The 24,019-nt window shown below is 40.8% G+C and overlaps 1 protein-coding gene across 1 annotated transcript in view; it reads left to right on the top strand.

Moving 5' to 3' along the window:
• The window catches only part of MTF2 (metal response element binding transcription factor 2), a 37,075-nt gene extending 15,725 nt beyond the window's left edge, over window positions 1-21,350 (top strand). The window contains exons 7-15 of the mRNA XM_018559210.1: window positions 6,274-6,369; window positions 6,636-6,704; window positions 13,343-13,466; window positions 15,973-16,040; window positions 16,684-16,835; window positions 18,169-18,287; window positions 18,995-19,056; window positions 19,140-19,232; window positions 20,599-21,350. Coding sequence (XP_018414712.1) covers window positions 6,274-6,369; window positions 6,636-6,704; window positions 13,343-13,466; window positions 15,973-16,040; window positions 16,684-16,835; window positions 18,169-18,287; window positions 18,995-19,056; window positions 19,140-19,232; window positions 20,599-20,956 — 1,141 coding nt within the window. The 3' untranslated portion in view covers window positions 20,957-21,350. The remainder of the gene's footprint in view (window positions 1-6,273; window positions 6,370-6,635; window positions 6,705-13,342; window positions 13,467-15,972; window positions 16,041-16,683; window positions 16,836-18,168; window positions 18,288-18,994; window positions 19,057-19,139; window positions 19,233-20,598) is intronic.
• Window positions 21,351-24,019: the final 2,669 nt, after the last annotated feature.

Below are 24,019 nucleotides of genomic sequence, written 5' to 3' on the forward strand. Positions count from 1 at the left end.
AAAGTGTGGTGTGCAATATAGTACATTATACAGCGGCGCAGTGCAGAATACCAGCAGCTATAGAGGAATGCAGCAATAGTGCATTATACTATAATGTACTATCGCTGGGATTTGTAGTCCTCTGTAGCTGGCGTTATTCTGCATTGCGCTGCATATAATGTATTATTGCTGGGATTTGTAGTCCTCTATAGCTGGTGGCATTCTCCATTGCGCTGTATAATGATTATACTGCGCAATGCAGATTACCACTGACCAGTTATAGAGGAACAACAAATCCCAGCAATAATACAGTATACAGCGCAATGGAGAATACCACTAGCTATAGAGGAACAACAAATCCCAGCAATAATACATTATACATGCTGTATAATGTATTGCTGGAATTTGGTTTTCCTCTATAGCTGCTGGTGTTCTGCAGTGTGCTGCTGTATTATACAATGCAGAATACCATGCACAATACAATGCAGAATACCAATGTATAATACAGCGGCACACTGCAGAACATTAGCGGCTATAGAGGAACAACAAATCCCAGCAATAATACGTTAAACAGCCTGTATAATGTATTATTGCTGGGATATGTTGCTCCTCTATAGCTGCTGGTGTTCTGCTGTGTGCCGCTTTTTTTTTTTAAACCGGAAACATTAAGGCCCCATGCGCGCATTTGTCGCGCAATTTGCATTTTGCGCGATATCGCGCAAATGCTTGCATTGAGCAAGCTGGAATCGCGGCAAAATCCGCTCCAAAAAGGGTCCTGCTGTAGCAACACACGACCCGCGACAGCAGGACCCTTTGCCCCATTGCAAAGCATTGAAGAGCGATATCGCGCGGTAAATAGCCTCAATATCGCGGGTATTACCGCGCGATAAATCGCTCAATGTGAACGGGGCCTTAAACAGGTCCCCCTTACCTGTTTCTGAACCGTTGTAAGTCGCTGCGGCGGCGTGCTCTGCGGGGTATCCTGCGTAGCGTAACTCGTGTATGGAGCCGCGAACAGGCCGGCGTGAGTGGCGAGCAGGACATTTTACATTTTAATCGACCTAATCGAATAATTGTTGCAGCTCTACAGAATACCAATGTATAATACACCGGCACACTGCAGAACATTAGCAGCTATAGTGGAACAACAAATCCCAACAATAATACATTATACAGGCTGTTTAATGTATTGTTGGGATTTGTTGTTCCACTATAGCTGCTAATGTTCTGCAGTGTGCCGCTTTAAAAAAAAAACCAGGAAACATTCAAAAGCTCCCGGCCGATCTCGACTTACTTTGAATGACGGTGTTGTCGGCGGGCAGCGGCTTTGTTGGTTGTCGGCGGGCAGCGGCGAGTCGGGAAGCTCACCGGAAGGAGAGGGCAAGGCGCATGTCCTCAGCGTGGGCGTGGCATAAGCGGCGTCGCGTGGGCAGGTTTGCTGGCGTGTGCGGTGGGCATGGCGTAAGCGGGTTTTCTTGACGTGGGCGTGCAGCGGCGAGCGGGAAATTTGAATTTTAGCCGACGAATCGACTTAATCGAATAATTAGCAGTCTCCATATTTTTCTCAGTATAAGACTGGCAGCTCACACTTTGTTTTTGTCTGATGTGTTCCAATGAAGTAATTGAAAAGGTGCATGTCAAGGAGCTTGTATTATGATGCTCGCTGATGTGAAATGTAACGTGATGCAGCGCGTATTACAATGCTTGGTAATATGCATGAACGCTGGTTGACATAATGCATTTCCATTGATTTAAATGGCAATGCATTGGAGCAAAATGCACATAGTTTTGTTTGAGCCCTAAATGTTGGGTCACTCTTCATTTGGCAATGTTGAAGATACTCATTTAAGCCTGTCAATTGTTAAAATGATGGTGACCATGCTGTAAAAATGATGGTGACCATGCTGTAAAAATGATGGTGACCATGCTGTAAAAATGATGGTGACCATGCTGTAAAAGTTATCTTTGGTCACCTTCACCTCTGTGAAGGGGAATGTTTGTTTGCATTTAGACTTTTTAATGAGTTAAAGTGGTAAAAAAAATAATTAATCTCTGCTAGAAACAGAAGTAGGACTACAACTAACGAGGATTTTCATAATTGATTAGTTGGCTGATTTATTTTTTCGATTTAACCGGATTAAAAAAAATATACCTTTTTTAATTTAAAGTAAAATGCACAAATGCAGTGTTACAAATGTAAAGTTTACTTCAGAATTAAACTGCATTTACATTTTTTTTTGCAAACGCACCGCACTGGAAAGCACTGCACGATCACATTGGGTAGGAGGCACGTTTGGGCTGTCATTGAAATGAATGGCACTGCAACGTACCTTCCGCAGCAGAATTTGTCAGGCCAAAACGGAAAGTACTCCCCCCCTTATAATTTTATAATTTATTTATTTTTAATAATTGTATTGTAAGCACATGGCACTTGAATAGCTTCAGCCAGGTAATGACAGCTGCCAGTGGCAAGATTCCGCAGATGGCAGCTGAATGTAAATACAGCCGGTAGTGGGCTGGTGCAATAGCCAGCCTGCTATTGGCCATTTCAAATTTCAATAGCAGGCTGGGTATTGCACTCACCCACTGCTTGCTGTGCCCTCCTCCCAGCGTGGAGAAGAGAGGGGATCCAACCAGCCTAATCGATAATGAGAATAGTTAACTATTCTCATTATTGATTAGTTGGTTGCCCTGAACAGAAGCGATTTCAGATGTTTGATTCCTACAGGTCTTTATTATTTTTCTGTTTTTTGCAAGTTGCAGTTGTATGTTTTTCATTGTTTTAGTTTTGTAAGGTAAATAAGGTGTTATTTGTATTACAGATAGATAACGTTCAGCAGAGCTGCTTTATATTATTTGAAGACAGCTCTAAATCGTGGGTACTCTGGAAGGACATACAAACAGGTAAAAGACTTGAAGGAGGCACTGATAACTATACCGCTACTGGTTGCAATTCTTCCATGTCTATGTCCTATGTCTAAGCTCTCTGTCTAAACCGAAAGTGAATGAAGCTGCATCACCACCAAATCTTTTTCTTCTTGAATAAATGTTAATCCGCAGGGAACAGTGTATTACAAGTAATGCTGTCCACAGAACCTACTACGACTGTCACTTGTAATGCACTGTTCCCTCTGGAATAACGTTTTTGAAGAAAGTATTTGGCAATGTTGTGGCTTCTAGACAACAAAAGCTTTGCACCAAACAACAAAAAAAGCAGCAAGCACTATATCCAGCCATTAGAAGACAAACAAACCAACCATGTATAATTACAATGTGTCGCTCTAAATTTAACAATCTACTAATAACGTGTCACTGCAAAAATATATTCCACAATATGTGAAGAATCTCCTGCACTTCCTGCCGATTAAGTGTAACAGTTCAACGTGGAAATTCAAACAAAACAGTGTAACACCTAAAGTGACACAATAAACTGGGATCACGTATAGTGTAATCAAAAGCAGAATGTCAACATGCACTTCTACTAATAAATATCTGTGAAATGTGACCAGAAAGAAAGATATCGAGAATAAACAATTAAACAGTTCTCCATAATACAAACAGCAGTCCAGCCTCAGCGTGCTTTCTTATCCTCCTATGTGTGTTTTATCCCAATCAGTGACCTCCGCCACATCTTTAGGAATACCGCTCACCTTATTGTAAGACCCAAACAATAGGTCTTTAGAGCCCCGCTCCCCTTTCTTGTCCAGGTGGGAGGAGACCCTTCAATAATAATCGCAGTGAGCACTGATCCACCTCTCTCTTTTTACACACCGTTCTTCAATCAGGAGCATCCACCATTGAGACCAGTTCTCTCCTCAGCTTCTTGATAAGCTAAAGGGTGCATGTTATATATAAAACATACTCCATAGTGTGCACTGTTAAAAGCTTGTAAATCTTTCTTGCAAAATACACTCGCATAAAAAATATTTTTGGTAATGGCATAAACAGCGCCTTTGTCTATAAATCCAAACTCATCTCGGTCCGCTTCAATGTTGCCAACCACTCTGTTTCACAGCTTCACCACACGTGGTTAGTGTTGTGGCTTCTTTCATTTTCTGAATGTGTCACAAGGAAGGAAACAAACTTATTTTAATAAAACTTTGTAACCTTCATGGTAGAGGTTTCCCATCACTTTGTGTCACCATGTCAAAAAGTGACTTGTAATGTCACCAGTGGGGACACGGCAATAAAAAGCAAAGTTTTTAATCCTTCCTGTCCAGAAAGTGAAGTTGGAATGATTGTTGACATTGACGGTTTAAAATATTTCATGTTTTAAAAGCCCTTTTTCTGCCTTTAATTTCAGGAGCCTCTGAAGGTGGTGAAATGGTTTGTTCAATATGTCAGGAGGAGTATTCTGAAGCACCAAATGAAATAGTTATTTGTGACAAGTGTGGCCAAGGTTGGTGTGTACTCCACAGTTGTTTTGGTCACTGAAGTCCCACAATGTGTTTTTATCTGTTATTTTATGTTAGATAAGAAAGTACATTTGAGTTAAAGCTGATTTTTCTTTTTCTTGTGCTTGAAGGATATCACCAACTGTGCCACCCCCCTAAGATCGACTCCACCGTGATTGATAGTGATGAGAAATGGTTATGCCGGCAGTGTGTATTTGCCACTACTACAAAGGTAAACCTCAGCCATAGATGCAACAAAAGCTTTCTATTATAATAAGTTATGGATACTTGAATGCAATTTCCATTTAGTAAGCAATAGAGAGAATTTGACTGTCCTATGCAATCTGGATATGACAGCCGTGTCCCCTCGCTGTTATGGAGAATCTAACAAATATAACTATGAATCCTGTACTTGCAGCCTCACTGCTAAATGTCATTGCTCTTCCACCTGCTATTTTGTATACAGTGCCTAATCGTCACATATACCTGTGTATTTCTAATAGTAATAAAAATGACTATTAAAATAAAAAACTTAGAAGTTTTTCACTTTCACAGAGAAAGTAGAATATATTTCCTCATGTCCCTAGCTGCTTGGTGCGTAGTTTTCTCAATCAGAATGCCTAACAATCAGCTGGTTTAACAGCTCTGCCAACACCAGTGGGTGTTTACCAGACTGTCATGCCAAAGAAAGCTGAACAGCTGTTTAGGCAATACTAGATGCTCAGCCAAAGCTTTCACAGTGAAGACAAGTCAGTCAGCCGCAGGCATTTATGTGGACAGATGTTTCACTATTTTTCTGAAAGTGAATAACTGCAGCACTGATACTTGGTCATTTATTTATTTTTTTTAGAGGGGAGGAGCATTGAAAAAAGGACCCAATGCCAAAGCCCTGCAGGTCATGAAGCAGTCTCTGCCGTACAATTTGGACGCATTAGAATGGGATGTAGGTCACAAGACCAATGTACAGCAATGTTACTGCTACTGTGGAGGCCCAGGAGAGTGAGTACAACATAACTGCTATTTCTAATCATAAGATGCATTGACTTGAATATATCAAAACTGGAGCAGGCAGAATCTGGAGCTGTTGTTCATGGAAATCAATCAGCTTCTATGCTTTATTTTCAAAGCTTCACTGAACAAACTGAATTGGATTGATTACTATGGGCTGCTGCTCCAGATTCTGTCTGCTTCAATTGTGATAAATTCCCTCCCATTATATCTTTCATTGCTGCCATACACCTGATTTTGTTTATTGTATTTCTATAGCAGTGTTCATTTTATGCAACACTTAACATGCTGTTTATTTAAATCAATCCCCACCTTGAAGGAGGTTTGACAGATCACGCCATCTAATGTTACTTTGTAACGGGCTGCAACTAATGATGAATTTCATAATCACTTTAGATTTAATCAGATAAAAAAAATTCAATACCATTCTTTAAAATAAAATCCACAAATGCAGTTTTACAAACCTTAAGTTTACTTCAGAATAGAACTGCATGCACAACTTTTTGCAATTGCCCTGCACTAGAACGCGCAGCATTGTGGTACCATGCATTCCTGTGCGGCCGATCACACTGTGGATGAAGAATAGCTTTAGCCAGGGAATAACGGCTGCTAGTGGCAAGATTCCACAGTGGCTATTGCACCCGCCCACTGCTTGCTGTGCCCTCCTGCCAGCATGGAGGAGAGAGCTAGGGGATCCAACCAACTAATCGATAATGAGATTAGTTGACAACTATTCTCATCAATTTATTATTGATCGATTAGTTGGTTGCAGCCCTATTTGTAACATATTTGACCACATACTTTTTTTTAAAGCAGTTTCAGGGGTCATGGGGTGACATTAAATTGTGTATTTAAGTCCGCTTTAAATTCTGTTCGTTTTTTGTTATTCTAGATGGTACTTAAAGATGCTTCAGTGCTGCAAGTGCAAGCAGTGGTTCCATGAGGCCTGTGTGCAATGCTTGCAGAAACCTATGCTTTTTGGTGACAGGTGAGGACTGTGAGTACATCACACTAATTTGTGCATATTCTGTAACTAGTATAATGGACCTGTGTAAACTTTTTTTTATTTGGTTCACTCTTCAGTGTCCATACTTTAAATCTGACAAGTAACATTTAAGGTAAATTGTGCTTCAAATTATTTTTACAAGCTGTGGGTTTTTTTTTTTTTCACCTTTTATTAAATGACTTGTAGAAATACTTTAAGTATTAAGAAAGATAGACTGAGCTCTGTCTGTTACTGAATTTTCCTTGCAGATTTTATACATTTATTTGTTCTGTCTGCAATTCTGGACCGGAATACCTCAAACGTCTATCTTTACGCTGGTAAGTGATCAAATACACGCCGATGTTCTAGTTTATTGTTCTACCTGGATTAACGAATTATATTCGTTATATATACATTATATGTATCTTGATGGTGTTCTGCCCTTTTTATTTGAAATTTAAATGGAGTGTGACAGTCCACTGTAAGCTTGTTTGAGCTAACATTCTCATTGATTATCTTGATCTGTATTTAAGTTTGTATTAGAGGAATTTTGTCATGAGAGAAATCTAGGTGCTGCCATTACTAACCTCCCTAGTTATGCTTGCCACTGGATTCGGTAATTTTTTATTTTATTTTTTATGCCCTAGAAAATATATTCAGGGAAAACGTCAAACTATTGCAGCGAGACTATTAGCATTATCCTAAGAACAGGCCAGCCAGGCAGCCTCTATGTTTACTTCATAACAGGTTTCCTTTAAAGCAGAGGTAGGCAAACGCCGGCCCTCCAGCTTTGGGAAACTACGAATCCCACGATGCATCTGTCTCTGGAAGTCATGCCTGTCAGTATCTTGCAATACTTCATGGGATTTGTAGTTCCACAACAGCAGGAGGGCCAGATTTTGCCTGCCTCTGCTTTTAAAGGAAACCTGTACTGAGTAGATTATTTAGGCTTCATTGCTGTTCTCTCCTAAAAATGCTAGCTGTCATTTTATGAAACTGGGTTTAATACTTTGAGTAAAAAGTATACAGGAGTTCTTAGTTTACTTGCTGCACAAATGTTCTGAGTACTAATCTGTAAGCTTGAACCCATTGCATAAGCAGGATGGCCAGGGAACACGTATTTTCTGAATTCACAAGGAGTTATGTATACTCCTTAAAGTGAATGAATGGCGCTCACCACAAGCTCTAATGGAAAATCCCTGATGCTTATTTGGCTCATTGCACGCCGGCAAATCAGTAGGAAAGGAATTGCCACTCTCTGGACTGCAGTAAGTTTTTCTTGTTTATTTTATAGTAACAGGGGTCACCTATAATTTTCACACTGAAAAGCACATTTTTATAGAATCTTTAAAAGAGACTTTTCATATGTGCTTTTCAGTGCGAAACATGTCAGGGAAGACCCCCCCCCACACTATTGATTAAAGCTGCACTCTGTGCACAAAAACTGTACAAAGAGATAGGACAGCAGTGACTGGTATTTATCACAAGAAGCTTCTGCACAGAGGCAGCATTTTACGCTGGATTACTGCACAGATCTGTAAGAAATACACAAAGCTCACCAAGATTCAAGTAGGAGTACACAAGACTCTTCTATTTAGACAATATTTGCTTATCATGGTGTTTAGCTTTAATAAGCAAGAGAAGTTAGTGGATCCCAACGTGTTGTGATTTTTATATTCTTTTTTGAATAGCATTTTGGTAACCTGGTCAGCAATGATAATAGATGGGGATGCACCGATACCGTTTTTTTGGTATCAAGTATGAGTACCGATATTTATAATTTGGTACTCGCTGATACCAAGTACCAATACCGGTACTTCCGGTAGCATTGAGTCAGCTTCCTGGGCAATCAGGGAGCCAGGCAGGGTGTCATTACCCATCGCCTGGCTTCTTGATTGCACGGGAAGCTGACTCCATTCTGTAGCCGGCTCGATGCTGATTGGCTTCCCAGCCAATCTGCATCGAGGCCGGCCAAACAGATCTGATAATATGGTGACGGAACCTCCACCCTGCAGATGCCTCATTCACCTCACATCGATCCTCAGCAGCAGTCAGTACCGTACCACAGATGCCCCTCGGCCAGCTGGGCAGACACCAATCTCCAAACTCTCCCAGATCTGCCCATGTCTCCTGTGTGTATAGCACCCCTGTGATCGCCCCTCAGCCTGCTACTGCGCATGTCCAGACTGCCCAGCGCTCTCATTCAGAAATCCTCTAACAGCATCAAGCTGGCGCTGTACACACAGGAGACATGGGCAGGTCCGGGGAGCTTGGAGAGCGGTAGCTGACCAAGGGACATGTGTGGTACGGTAATGGCTGCTGGTGATGATCGATATGAGGTGTCTGCAGGGTGGAGGTTGTCACCATTTTATCAGATCTGTTTGGACGTCTTGATGCTGATTGGTTGGGAAGTCTGCTTCCCAGCCAATCGGCATGGAGCCGGTTCCATGTTCCCTCGCGGCGCTACCGGCCAGAGGAAATATCCCTCTGACCTGAAGTTTCCTGTATCGGTAAAGGTATTGAGCATATGAGCCAGTACGACTACTCGCCCAAATACTCATTATCGGCACCGATACTAATATTAGTGCATCCCTAATAATCAACATGTTTTTCACTTAACATTTTCTTTTAAAGTGACACTAAACTCAGAAGTTAAATCTTAAAAATACATTCATGTACCCTATTAACAATACTGTACCGTATTTGTGTATCACTCAGCTGTAGATCCTCCAATCATCTCTGAATTCATGCTGCCACTGTCCTTCCTTCTGGAGGGTTACTACTTTTATTTCCATGGTCCCTGTGTGTGTTGTCAAGTAGCCACCGCTTCAAGTTCATTCCCGTGATGGACTACAATCTCACGTTTAGTTTACTAATTTGTATTGAGATTATAATCCATCACAGGCGTGAGCTTGGAGCGGTGGCTACTTTACAGCACACATAGGGACCGTGGGAAACAAAAGTAGCCACCCTCCAGAAGGAAGGACAGTGTCGGCATAAATTCAGAGATGATTGGAGGATTTACAGCTGAGTGATACATAAATACAATACAGTATTGTTAATCGGGTACATGAATGTATTTTTAAGATTTAATTTCTGAGTTTAGTGTCACTTTAAGAAAGCTTTGCAAAACACTTGCTGAATATTGCTTTATGAACCAGTGTTGCCAATTTTGGAATAAAAAAAAAATGCCTGTGTGTATAAGGACTAAATAAAACGTTTAAACGCATGAAAGTATGTGTTTTCTTCAAAATAAAAATCAAAGGTTTGCCTCCCAATAGGTCAATGTAGAGCTTCATTTTGTTTGCCGTTGCTAAAGCTTAGTGGGCAGAATATCACTGTTGGTTGTTGCCTGTCTGGAACTGTCGACCAATTGTAGTTATTCTGTGTTGTTTCTGCCCAACTTCTATTGGCTGTTTTCTCCCAAGTTGTTCATTTGTACTATCTATAGCATCGGACCTACCATGTGATGTATGACCTTTTCCCCACATACTTTACAGTCCTGAAGGTTAACCTGTGCAAATGCCAACAGAAGGGCTTGCTTTTGCTTACTAGCATAGTTACAGTAAGTACAAGTGGGCTTAAAGTACAGCACTGTAATGTAAATGTTCCTTATGTTCTAAACCCCCTGAAAATTGAATTGTATTTCGTGCAGTGTTTAACTTCATTGTAGTGACACTGGCTGATGTTTTAGAAGTAGAATAAAGTGGTTCACTGTAGTGTTTAGAATGTAGCAGAAGTGATTTATAGTGGTTTACCCTTTTGCTGCCAAGGCCTTTTTTTGCGTTTTTTGCACACATTATAATCCACATTTTTGGCCTTAAAATTACTTAAACCCCCCAAACATTTATATATTTTTCTGAAAGCAAAGACCCGGTAGGATAAAATGGTGGCAGTTGCAAATTTTTATGTCATGATATTAGCACAACTTTTTATCTAACCCAAAAACTTGCACTGCCGTTGGTTGTAGTGCCCAAAAACACAATCTAATACCCATTTTTTTTGTAAAGTGTAAAAGGTCAGGTTACGACGAGTAAACATATACCCAACATGCCCATGTTAAACACTGCATGTGTCCGTAAAACGGGGACAAAATGTGGCACACCAAATTGTCAATTGGCGAAGCTTTAAAAGCCCATCTCTATGAATATTGGCCCTAGAATGATTGCTCTTACTCTGGCGCACGCAGCAATACCTAACTTGTGTAGCCTAAACTTTATTTTCCTATGTAGGTGCATCCAACGCGTGTTTACAATAATACGCCCATGCTCGCTGGGGTGGGGGACTTTCAATTTGTTCTTTTTTAACTTAAAGGATAACTATGGGGTAAGTGTTTTTCCCCATAGTTCTCCTCCGGGTCAAGGGAGGACATAAACTAGCGTCCTTCCGTGACCCAAAGCTCAGTATACAGCGATCTACAGCTCGCGGTATACTGGGATCGCCGCAGCTGGGACGGATCCCGACATTACTGATGAGATCCACCCAGCTCCCTGATTGACAGCTGGCTCTGCCTATCTAGAGGCAGAGCCAGCTGTACCTGCCCCCGTTCGTTCCTCCAGTCAGTGCTGGAGGATTGGGGAGGGTAGAATCCCTGCAGGGAGCCGTGAGTGACGGTCACTGCTCTCTGCAGGGACAGGATCGTGAAGTGAACGACGGTATGTGTTCGCTCACTTCCCGATTTATTGAGCAGACGTGACAGTTTCATTGTCGCACGTCGGCTCGAACTATGAGGTTGAGTGAAAATCACTCGCCTCCTAGTTCTCCTTTATTATCGCATAAGGGGGATTACAAGCCCCCTGTGTGATAGCATACTCTTGGTGACTGATACTCTTTAAAGTGACTTTAGGGGTCAATTTGACTCCTAATGTCACCTTTCTACTCCAATTATGCTATTGCTCCAATAGCCTATTGCCCGACTTCTGCAGCTGAGGGACGGGAAGTGGTGCAATCAGCATCGCTTCTGGTCCCATAGAGCAGAGACGAGATCAGTTAACGAATTTCCGCCGGTCTCCTTCCCGCTGATGTCCAGTCCAAGCAGGCGGGGTGAGGCGCACTTCACAGGCCTGTGGAATCGATCTGGTGGCAGTTCGGCCTCCAGAATCGCTTCCAGTTTAAAGCTGACAGCCTGTTTAACGGGGCCCGCAACATATGACATACGTCAGTGGCAACGAAAGGATTAAAGGAGAACTATGGGGTCAGTGTTTTTCCCCATAGTTCTCCTTAGGGTAATGGGAGGACACAAACTAGCGTCCTCCCGTTACCCAAAGCTCAGTATACCGCGAGCTACAGCTCGCGGTATACTGAGACGCCGGAGCGGATCCCGACGATAGAAGATGGGATCCGCCCAGCTGTGTGAGAGGCAGAGCCAGCTGTCAATCTAGAGGCAGAGCCAGCTGTACCCGCCCCTTCCCCGTCCGTTCCGCCAGTCAGCGCTGGCGGAGCGGGGAGAGGGGAATCCAGCCCTCCCCCTGTCACGGCAGAGAGCCGTGACAGGATCGAGAGGTGAGCGAACTTGGTATGTGTTCGCTCACCTCCCGATCTACTGAGCCGACCTGTGACAGTCTCATTGTCACAGTTCGGCTAGAACTATGAGGTGAGTGCCTCATAGTTCTCCTTTTAAATGAAAACTTGATTGTAATCTACTTAGAGTAGAACCCTGCAGAAGCTACTTTTCTTTAGTATCTGTTAGAGAGGCTGGGTTTTCACTCCCTCTTGGTGTTTTTTGCTTCTGGAGGGTGGCTACTTTTGTTCCCCATGGTCCCTGTGTGTGTTGTAAACTAGCCACCTCTCCAAGCTTACTTGGAGAGGAGAAATTAAATCCTGAACTCGGGATATGGTCAGACCAACCCAGAAGCCAACAGTCTTTCCTCAAATGAAGTATATTTCTGAAGCTGTATAGCTGGGTATAGCCTCCCATCTCTGGTTGATGCAGGTTGTCTGACACATGCACAGTTACGCCATCTAGTGTCTACAATCACTTGCCAAAATGTAATTTCAGTTAGACATGTACAGTAAAAACCAGAACGTGCATGAAAACTGATGAAATAACTCCATTAACAGAACACCTTTTTTATTTTCATAGAAATCCCTTGCTTACCTTGATTTGTATAGAGGTGCTATAATATTAGAGTACACCTGTTGTATACATATCGGCTTGTTTCTATTATTAAGCTTTAGGTATAGTATTTTATTTTTGAGCTAAGCCCTTTGCTACTCTGAGTCTATATGTGTCCATGCATTAAAAAAATGTCAAACCAAAAACTTTTTTGGGGGATAAAATAGGAAAGGATTAGAATTCCTGTCAGGGGTTTGTACTGCTATCCAGGACTCTGGTGGAGAGATTTACTTTCACATCCTGTCCTGACAACGATTTTACCAGACAGTAAGTAAGAACTCTGCAACAAGAACACGCTAAAGAAACACCGCTCCTTCACGGCTCAGGAAAGGAATGAGCCGGTGCTTGCCGCTGGGAGGACGTCCTCGCTTTAATATGAACCCATACAAACAGAAGAAAAGCTGGCCACACACCAGATTTCAAGTTTATATAAGCTTGTACCACTTCACTGGTCTCCCGCACAAGGTCCACCCCCTTGACGCGTTTCTCCCAATTACGGGCTTAGTCATATATCTGCAATACAAATCTGAAAGAAATTCTAGCCTTTCCCTGCTTAAGAAAAAAAAAAATGATGCTGTTGTAGAGTTTCCCTTACTTTTTGTCTGGTTAAACCTTGTCGACAGGAAGTGAGCGTAAATCTCACTAGCCAAGCCCTGGATTGCTGGATAACTTTGGTAGCGGTTCTAACCCTTCTCCATCCTATTCTAAATTCAAGAGTTTTGGCTGGACATACTTTTAGGATTTTTAAGTTGCCATATAAAGTTTGTCACTGAAAATGTTATCCCTGCTCTAGGTTTGATTCATTGTGTTTGTAGGTAACCAAAAAAGTACACATGGTGTTTTGTTCTCTTTGACTTCTAGGGTAGACATAGCACACCTCTGCCTATACAATCTAAGTGTTATTCATAAAAAGAAGTACTTTGATTCAGAACTTGAACTCATCACTTATATAAATGACAACTGGGATCTGTTGCATCCTGGTGAGGTAAGTACTTGAAGTCAATTTATTAAAACACTTTGAACAGGGATGTATAACTTTTGTTATACATCCCTGTTACTGCCTCAGTGCTGGATGTGTATAATAAACAGAATAAACTGATTAATATGTTTATACTTGGGTTACGCTTTCTGGTTCTTTTGAGTCATTAAGTGTTTATTTTATAACTGACTAATTACATAATTTTTATTTTTGACATGGTGGGCAGGTAGGTCAAGCCTACCTTGTAATAGTTTGACTATTACGAGACCTGCCCACCACTTCTTGTGGAGACCTTTTACAGCTGCTGAATTTCCTAAATAGTGGTCCTTGAACTCTCACAGGCCAATAACTTCATATTGCACGTACATTCTTATATTACCAAATAAGAGTTAGCATGAAGCGAATAATACGCAAGGTTGTAAATAGCAAAACTTAGACTCTTTGCACCTCTCGGAACTAATGTCTCATGTAATACGGTCAAAGACCAAATGAACCACAGTACTAGATTTTACACGCAGGTGAAATCTGAAATCTCAGCTTAATTTGTGAGGAAGCCAGGGAACTGGGGGGCCATAAATGAATGTAGTTTACATTTGAAAGCTCCCTAAAGCCAAAAACTAGGCAGACATCTACACGCAGACTTAAAATACTAATATTTGAAGTGCCTTGCCTCAATGTACATCCAGTCTGGTGGTGAGATTTTAAGATTTTAGTTTTGCAGCTTTTTGAGCCAAAACAATTGGATTCTCACACTTTTGATTTGCTATCTAATGAACAGGCAGGAGGCACAGGATGTTTTCTAGCTGCTTGGGAAAATAGTGGTGTCACTTACATATGCAGTGTGGCAGGGGTATGTGAATTGAATCTGGATTAATATTATTAAAGCAAAACAGCTTGCATATGCTTTAAACCGTTGGTTCTCAATTGGTGGGTCGTGACCCAAAAGTGGGTCGCGACCCCCGTGTCCAGTGGGTCGCCACATGCCTTCCACTTTACTAGGTTTGGAGGCTGGTACAACACAGTCTATTCTTACAGTGAGCAGCCATTCAAAATATGCTGCCCGGCTCCCGAGTGTTGACTTGGGGTGGGGTGGGGTGGGCTGGGAGTATGGCCGCGAGGGAGCTCCATCCGTACATGCAAAGCTTTTAGCTCCCTCGCCTGTCCTGAAGAAGTGCCTGGACCGGAGTGACATCACATTCCGGCTCCTGGCACCTCTACAGGGTGCACATGGGAGCTGTACAAGCAATGCACATATGGATGAGGCTTCATCACAGCAGCCCACACTGTCGTGCTTTCCACTATAGTTTGACTTGGGTCATGACTTAGGCTGGGTTCACACCTAGGCGTATCGAATATGCGCATTTCATGCCGCGCGTTTTTACAGCGATTCGCTGTAAAAAAAAGTGCAATAAACGCGCGTTTCCGAGGGCTACCTGGCTGTATCCCAATGGATACGCGCGGCAAATACGCCCCAAAGAAGCTCCTGTACTTCTTTGGGCGTAGGGCGTTTTGCAGCGCGTTCCTACGCGCTGTAAACGCCTAGGTGGGAACCATGTTCATAGGCAATCATTGGGTTTCACATGTTGAGTGTTTTACAGAGTGTAGGAACGCGCTGTAAAACGCCCAGGTGTGAACTAGGCCTTAATGATCAAGGACAAATGAGGGGCCCTGAGATTACACAGGTTGAGAACCACTGCTTTAAACCATGTAGTTGTTTCAATGTAAAGGGTCAGTCCGCTCCACACCAAATTATGTCAGTAGTAGGTACGGCCTGGTGGGCTGAGTCTCCTGCAAGGTTTCTCTGTTTTAGGGACTCCTGCAGTTACATCCGCTCACCATTATTTCTGGCTGTCTCCACTTAACCTTGGAAGCTTGCGTGTTGACAATCCTGTTGCTCTACCCAAAATATAAAGTAAATGAAAAATCCAGGAGGTGATTTGGAACCCCTTATATTGGCACTGCCCCTGGTATTCAGATCAGGCAAATTTAAACACAGAGATCTGACATTTGGAGTTCCTCATGAATCTAAGAATATATTAGGGGGATTACCTCTTCAGTATCAGTATTTGATAGAAAGTTACTTTTTTAGAGGACCTTAAAGGGTAGTTCCACTTTTGCAGTCAAATTTGAGAACTCCACTCTGTGTTCCTATTCACACAGCATACTAAAAAATATATTTCTTACCTTTTTAGATGTCTCTTTGGTAAAGGCCTTTTGAGAGTGAAACTATACTCATTCACTTATACACACCGGAAAGTTCATTTTCTTGTGAATATTTTCTGTTCGTTCTGGGAGCTTTATACTCTCCAGATACCATTCTCTAGAAGGTACAATTCAGAGCTGTCATTGGTTGCCAATAAATTGATTGGCTCATTGGGCAAATTCCATCTATTTTAGTAAGAGATCTATATTATTGCTATTTCATTCACTGCCTATTATAAAATGTTTCCATTTATATAAGAAAAACCTGTCTGAAGACTGACCGTCCATGAAAGTAACTTGTTTATTTCAGCTGGCTGACACACCCAAAGCAGAACGATATGAACGGATTCTGGATGCATTAAATGAGAATAAGACCATGTAAGCTGGTTTTATTTATCTGTTTTTTACCCTTGTGTAAATATTTTATCTTAAAAGAGACATGGCACTGGTAACTTCCTCCTGACCTTCAAGTTGCCTTTACTAAAAAAGTTTTGTTTAAGAGTCTTGCAAGTCGCAGCCAAAAAAAAAATAGTTGAACTAAAGAAGTTGAGGTGCTTTTTTCGAACATATGTAGCTTTTGTATTGTACCAAAGTTAACGAATATACTTCTAACCACTTTATCCCACACCTTTTAACCCCCCCTGTGAACCAGAGCAACCTTTACATTTCTGCCTATGAGCCTATTGATTCAACAGTAACTTTGTCTTTATTTAAGAATAAGAGCACTTTGTTGAAAGTGCGCTTCATTCTTTATGTCCACCTCTTGAGTTGAGAGCAAGCCGTCAGCTCACTAGATTTCTGGTAGAATCATTAGGCATTTTATTGCACTTAATATATTGTATTTTGAACAGATATAACGAAATACTCTGTGTATATTTAACAGACTTAAAGGTAGCAAATTAAATTGTCAGGCATTAAATTAACATTGATTACTCTATGAAAACTGTGTTTTTCCGTGTCCCCTTTGGATAGATTTCTGATCACTTCTGCAGGTTCATTTAAAACATGTTTTACTGCACAGGTTTATGTCCGGGAAGGAAATCAAGAAAAAGAAACATTTGTTTGGTCTCAGAATCCGAGTCCCTCCTGTTCCTCCAAATGCTGCAGTGAAATTGGAGAAAGAGGAGAGCACATCCCATGAATTCAAGATTAAAGGCAGGAAGTCATCAAAGCTTCATCCTGTTACAAAGCAAGTATTTGCAAATGCTTTGGGCATTTATCAGTGCTTTTTTTGGTTGCACAAACCCACACCTGAATGCCCCCTTCCCCAGTGATGGTGTGAACTGCTCATGCAGAGTGAAAGATGTAAACGACAATTGCAGAACCTGTGCTGGGCTTACTTAGACAGCCCAGCATTCATTGCACACATTGAAATGTGGAATTACCTCCCCCCCAGTTTGATTCAGCTGCGGCTAACCGCCTCTTTGGTGACCTCCCTTTCCCATCTTTCCCCTCCTCTTGTCGAGATGACTTGGACTCGGACATAACTGAAGCAGAGGTCTTAGACGCCATCGCCACCCTTAAATCAGCAAAATCCCCGGGCCCAGATGAGTGGAATTACAGTAAGTACATATAACAATGATGTATAATTGTGAAATCTTCAAAATGTAAAAAAAAAAGTTCTACTTTTAAAAAGTATAACTTTAAGAATGATCTAACACCTATTATTGTATATCTGGCCTATTTTACTTAGTTTGTCTTTAAAGCCCAACTCTTTATCACAATATCTTGGCACATGTGAGACACTACACACATGACATACTTATGGGAAAATTGCAGGACCTGTTCCTATCCATCAGTTAAAAAGACAATTCTTACATCTGCCCTAATGTGTGTGCACCTTTTTATGATTGTAAGATGCATCAGTAGCCTTGCATGGTAGTGGCAGCAATGTGTAGTGTAACACTATACATACAGGGAAACAGGAATTTACAGGCACCAAGAATACTTTCACTTGCGTAGTCAAATTTAGAAAACTTCTTTCTATGTATGTTCTGTGTACCTATTTACACCGCATGCTGAAAAAAAAATTATATATATATTTCTTACCTTTTTTAGTTGTCTCTTTGGTGAAGGCCTTTCTGCAGATTCCAAGCTACTCTGAGCAGTTTGAGAATGAAATTATAGTGTCAGACTGAGATTCCTCTCATTATCACACAATGCCTCAAAGACTCTTGGACAGACAATGTTCAGATCTAGCTTACAACTGATAATGAAATCTGCCAGTACTGTACACAATGGGGTTCATTAGAGTAAATATGCGCCTCCCCTCCAGCCTTCTTACCATAATAGGGTGAAGCTAGGTAGGATTTTGTAAGCTGCAATTTTTAATTTTTCTTTGTTATGCAATGGGAATAGGAACATATAACTAATATAAAGTAGATGTTATCCCAACATGGCTGCGAAGGTGGAACTACACTTTAAATGTAAACCTGCATCTGTGGGGAGTTGGATAACAAATGATGAGCTCTAAAAAAGAGGTTGTGACTATCTGGCTTTTTAACTTCTCTTCTTTATTCTAGAGAGGAAAATAATGGAGAAGTGAAGAAGAGGAAACCTGTAGGTCGCCCACCAGGCTCACATAGAAGAAAGATCTTACAAAATGATTCTCTTGATGCTGCAATGGTAATCATGAATGCATGTGCTGTACAGCCCGTAGGTGGTTACAGAGCAAATATGCTTATAGGGGGTAGGCTTGCAATCTGGGTAGCGAGAAATGTGTATTTTAATACAACCTGTACATAGTATAATTTATCACTACACTGGTGTTTAGATTTTTCTAGTTGGTTTCGCAGGAGTAAATAATGGCCAAGAGCAAAGCAAACTTCTGAAGGGAAGGTCACGATTTTTAATGTCTGGGCCAAAATGGCAATAACTTAAATGAAATGCATACATTTTGTGTATTTGTTATGTAAAATTTGTTTCCATAAACATACATTTCTGATTTTCACAACTTTTAGAATACTAATCTTGTGTGTTGAAAAAAAAAAAAAAAAGCCTATTCACCGAGTTTAGTGGCTCTCACCCAAATATACACACAGACTTTAAAGTTAGAAGATTCTATATGGAGACTGAATTAAAGGAGCCTAAGGTCAAACATCTTCTGCTGCTCTTTTTTAGAAAACCCATAATGCTGTGTAAATTCTGCTTCATGGCTTCACTATTACTGAATGCTTATTTGTAGCATGAAGATTGCCTATAAATATTGAAAATAATGTATCGATTTAAAAATAGGTACACTTTAAGATTGACTGAAAACCATTACATTCTCCTTTTTAACTGTGCCTCTAAAATGTAAGTAACCTTTTATTTTTGTAATCATTCGTTATTAGAAAATGGAAACAGAACCAGTGCTGGAGAAGAATTCCACATTGGAGTCATTAGATCATAAAAAGTAAGAACCATTTTTGTTTCCTTTTACTTGTTCCCACCAAGGGTGCTCTTCAATTCTTAGTCTTATTTAAATCTGTGTTGCAGAAAAGCTGAGGTCACCACTATCCCTGGTAATACTGATGTGGAGTCCAATGGTGCTGCAAGTTCAAAAGAAACTACCTCAACCATCCTTTCCAGGTACTTGGAAATCCATTAATATTGATTTTTTATTGGCACTCCTGTGTATGAAACTGGCTTTTGTTGCCCTAGCTACAAGTCAAATTCATTCTGAGTTTGAACATTGGTGTCTGAAAAACAGGAAGGCTTTAGAGTTATTCCATATACAAGTGTTATTCTTTTTGCACACACATGACCTATTGCACTCTAACATTCGGGGTTTCAGAAATTTATTGTAACATTAGGCCAAGCAAATATATTTTATAGTAGTTCCTACATTATTGAATTGTATACCGTGATCTGTATTTAAATGTCTGTGCTGATAGCACTAGTGTAAAAGGTGGAAAACAAGCTGATTATTAGCCAGGGCGTTAAAAAGACTGGCAATAATAAAATGAGCCAATGGGAATTTATGGAGGGTGGTAGCACGCAAGCACAGACACTGCCAGGCATTGTTAAAGCCAGGCCCCATTAGAGCAAACTGTCATTTTAGCCAGACCAGGGGGACTGAAAGCTGCCGCAGTTATGTGCAAGGTACATAGTGTGAGTGGCTTTGACCAGTTCCGACAGGATTATCGCCAACATTGGTGGCTGGATAAGAATGGTCTGTAGCAGCACATTGCAAAGCAATTTTGTTTGTGTGTTTAAAACGTATCTGTGCTTTGCCCATATAGGTCACAATAGGCCTACTTCGATGTCCCATCCCTAGCAGTACATACGCCTGCCCTTCATTTCCCCACCAATCTGTTTAGCTGCCAGGAGTGAGAAAAAAAATACCTGGCACTTCTGGGTGTGGAGGTACCTGTAATTCACACCATGTGACAGTGCTGGGCCAATCGCAATCTCAAGTACCAGAGCCGTCACATAGGAGTAGTTCATAGTCCTTTGTAAGCTACAACTTAAGCAATTTGTGGCTTACACAGTGTGGCTAATCTTGCATCCTGGCAGCCAAAGAGAATGGGGAGAAGTGGAAAGAAAGGTGAGTTTGTGCTTCTGGAGAGGGGAGGATTAATGTGAACCTTCTGTTTACAGGGCATACAGGTTTACTTTAAAGGGTAAGTGCTTTTTGATGTCATCAGCACTGTTCCTGTGAGCTCCAGCAACCATGTGTTAATAGAGCATTGCGGAGCCAGTTCTGCTAGATTCCTTTTGTAGTGGAGTTGTCCTGCTCTGGGTTTGGAATCATGACTTTGCCATTATCCTTCACATTCCACAAATAATTTTATTGAAAAAATACAAAATATAAAACAAAAGTGTTATAAATCAGCCAGTGCCAAACAACATACACTTTGCCATTTATCTTTTATGGGAAAATTAAGTTTTGTGTTGATAAACAGTATCCTCTGTGTCCATACTGTATCTTGTGTTTTTCCTTTTTTTTGTCTAGCCCTCAGTCAGACTTGAGAAGAGTGACGCGCACAGGGAGGTCCTGGTCTTCTACCTTACCGCCACCCAGGAAAAGGGGTCGACATCCACGGAAAGCTCTCCAGGTTCACAATTCGGAGATCGGAAGAAACGATGAAAGCAAGGAGGATTCTCAGCTCAATGCTGACAATACAGAAATAGTTAAAAATGTCACAGATCATGACTTCCAGCTCCACCATTTGAAGAATTCCATTACCAACTACTTTGGCGCTGCTGGGAGGATAGCATGCGGGGAAAAGTACCGCGTATTGGCTCGTCGAGTCACACTTGATGGGAAGGTTCAATATCTTGTGGAGTGGGATGGAGCTACAGCTTCCTGACCACTGTGCTGGACATGCTACTTTTCATATTCAGGTTCCTTGAAGTGAAAATAAGTTATTTTTGTTCACCCAGTTCACTGCCAAAGTGCCTGCAATACTTATGGTAGCAAATAGGTGCTGGAATAGAGAAAACAAGGGTTTATTTTTCTTACAATACAAGCTTTTTCCCAGTGAACATAAAAGGAAACGTTGCTTTAACCAAATATCTGCAGTAGTGCACATTTCTGACAATGGTATGACTTAACAGTATTTGTAATCAAGCATTAACATTTTAGTGTAAGATGGTTTCTATGTGTAACCCCTTTGCTGCAAGGAAACTCGGCACTGTCAAGTTGCTGCTTTTCAGAGGAAAAAAAAAAAGAAATATTTTCCACTTTAAATGGGAAGTGGACCCTAAGCTCAAGACCCTTCTGTATAGTACAATTAAGGTGCCAAGCCCCTCTGTCAACACTAGGACTGTTGCCCTTTTGTGTTTACATTGTGTTGGTGGATATGGTTCAGCCAAGGAACGCTGTTCTAGCAGAATGCATGAGGGTGCAGTACTGGTTTTTACCAGCAGGGTTGCTGCATAAGTCATTGACAATTTGGTCAGTGTGGAAGTAGGGGGTAGGATCTCTAGTTGTTGCTTTATGGAGGGGTCCCGAGGTGGAGTTCACTTCTGGAAGAAAAGAAACGTTCTCAAAAAAGCTTCATTATGTCCCCTGTTATTGAAATGTAGAGTTTGATCTGATTTACCTACTCAAAAAAATATGTAACTTGCTATTGTCTTCTGTGGAAGCAGATGGCCCAATAATGGTGGTTGGTTATTCTAAACAAAATGGCTGTAGCGGTATCACTGAATGAAACTGAGCACATGAACTTTATTGTATTGAAATGTAGCTGCTCCAAAGTATTTACTACTGGCAAATAAGAAGCCGGTAATCCTGCATTCCAGTATTATGTTTCCTATATTATCGGCTTCCCCTATTGTATGTGACCTTCTGGTATACAAGCTCTTACCTCCATCTGAGGGTAGAAAGCCAGCCTTATATTGTACTCCCTGTCAGCAGCGGAGGATGTAGATGCTATGGCAAGAAAAGTGGAACAAAAATGGACCTGTGTCCTATAGTACCAATCAATTTCTTTTTCTTTGAGAAAATGGAGCAAGGAATTTGGTTGGTTATCATCGGCAACTGATTTCTTTTTCAAAAATAAGTCTCTGTTTATATTTGTACCCTTTTGGCTCGGTTTTATTCAACTACTGTTCAAAGGGAGCCTAGTGCGTAATGCGAAGGACATAGCGTAATGCTTTGTTCTCCGTACATGTCATGAGCATAAAGATCAATATGCCTTTTGCATAGATCGTGTTGGCTCTGCTCTGTTCAGCCATGATGAATAGAACCTAATAAAAGCACAGTAGCAAATTAAGTGCCCATGTAAAAGTCTAAAGCCTGCAAGGTGCAAAGAAATGTTAGGCCTATTACAGACGAAACTGGCATGCAAGGAGTTGTGTGACTCCTGATTTGTTTGTTAGTATTAAGATGAAATCTGCCAAGCACTATTTATCATTAAAGAAATAAAATTAACCTAAATCTAATTTTGGAGTAAACATTTGATTAAAAAAATGCATTTCCCATGCCTGTAGCAGTCGTATGCATGTGGAGGAAATAAATCGGGAGCTGTGTGTGACCACTTCTCCAGCTTATGTCAAAGAAGTCTGATGAGTGTGACAACATGCTTCCTATTGACTCCCAGTGATGAAAAACAAGGTGAAAACAGAAAACATATAATTTAGGGTTCCTGGTTTAGTCAAATCAAATACAAATAAACCAGATGCGTGATCGCAGCAACACTAAAATAATATTGAAAATTCATAAAATGATTTATTAGAGAGACACAATTTTATAAATTATCTGCTTTAGTAAATTAGCAGTAATTCAGAAACTGAATGCAAATCATTAAGTTATATTGAATCATCTAACCGGTTCTGTGATTACACTATAAGAAGAGTTTGTTTAGACCGAGTTCTTTGAAATGTGTCATCGGTGCTGTAACCCGCTCCACCCTCATGTACTCCACTTTGGCCAGCACTATTGCCTTTCAGCAGTGTATTTAAGAAGTCTTTATCTTTTGTGAATGTGCCTGTGTAGGTAGATTGTCTTGTTTTTGTTTTGTTTTTTCTTTTCAAAAATGATCTATGCAATAATTTTACTTTTTAATGTATGAGGCCAGTGAAATACAGTTAAGAAAATGTGTCAGGAATATTTGCAGTAATTAGATACAAGCTCTTTTTCCCCTCTTGCCTTTTGGCCTGTTAATAGGACCTGAGCCAGGTTTGCAGAGCTGTAATTGGCTATCCTCTTTCCCCACCTTGAGAAATTCATGGTGCTGATTTTTGTAAAAAACACAAAACTTGTTTTATTTATAAAAAGAAAAAAAAAAAATTTGCAACCAATAGCATTGCAGCTAGACCTTTTTGTAGTGCAGGTAAGAAAAATAAAGGCGGGTTTTGGTTGGTATGGGTGACATGAACATTTCTTATATTTAAGTAATGGTGCCCCAGAGTCTTGATTGCTGTTGCTGGATGTTCATTAAGTGTAGCGTGACTTATTTTAGACCTCAAATTTTGTACATAAAGTATGCACACTGGTTAAGGAAAACTAGGGTAAAAGTGCAGCCAAGATTACTTTTCACTTTCCCCAAAAAATGGAAGATTGGTTAGTTCCTGTGGGCAATAATACTGATATTTTGCTTTTATATGTAATCCACAGTTTGGTGTAACACACTTCTAGTTCTCGAGTGACCATGCAGTATTTTACATATGGTGGGGCAGCTTTTTCACCCTAGGCTGCTCTCGTGATTTTGATAACAAATACACCTCATCCTCTCCATTGCATAGGGAGGAGATGATCTGTAGTCCAAAGAATAAAGCTAGGAATAAGTGTTTGGGTTAGTTCAATGCACACAAAATTACAAAGAGAGTAGAATTCTGGCAAGATTAACAGGTATTTTTCTGCAGTTACAAAAAATGTTGTTGGTCTGAAAAGAAAAAAAGTAATGCAGCCACAACACCTGAGGACTGGT

This window comes from Nanorana parkeri, unplaced genomic scaffold (genome assembly GCF_000935625.1).
Source record: "Nanorana parkeri isolate BGI_ZX_2015 unplaced genomic scaffold, ASM93562v1 scaffold382, whole genome shotgun sequence".
Classification (NCBI taxonomy): Eukaryota; Metazoa; Chordata; class Amphibia; order Anura; family Dicroglossidae; genus Nanorana; species Nanorana parkeri.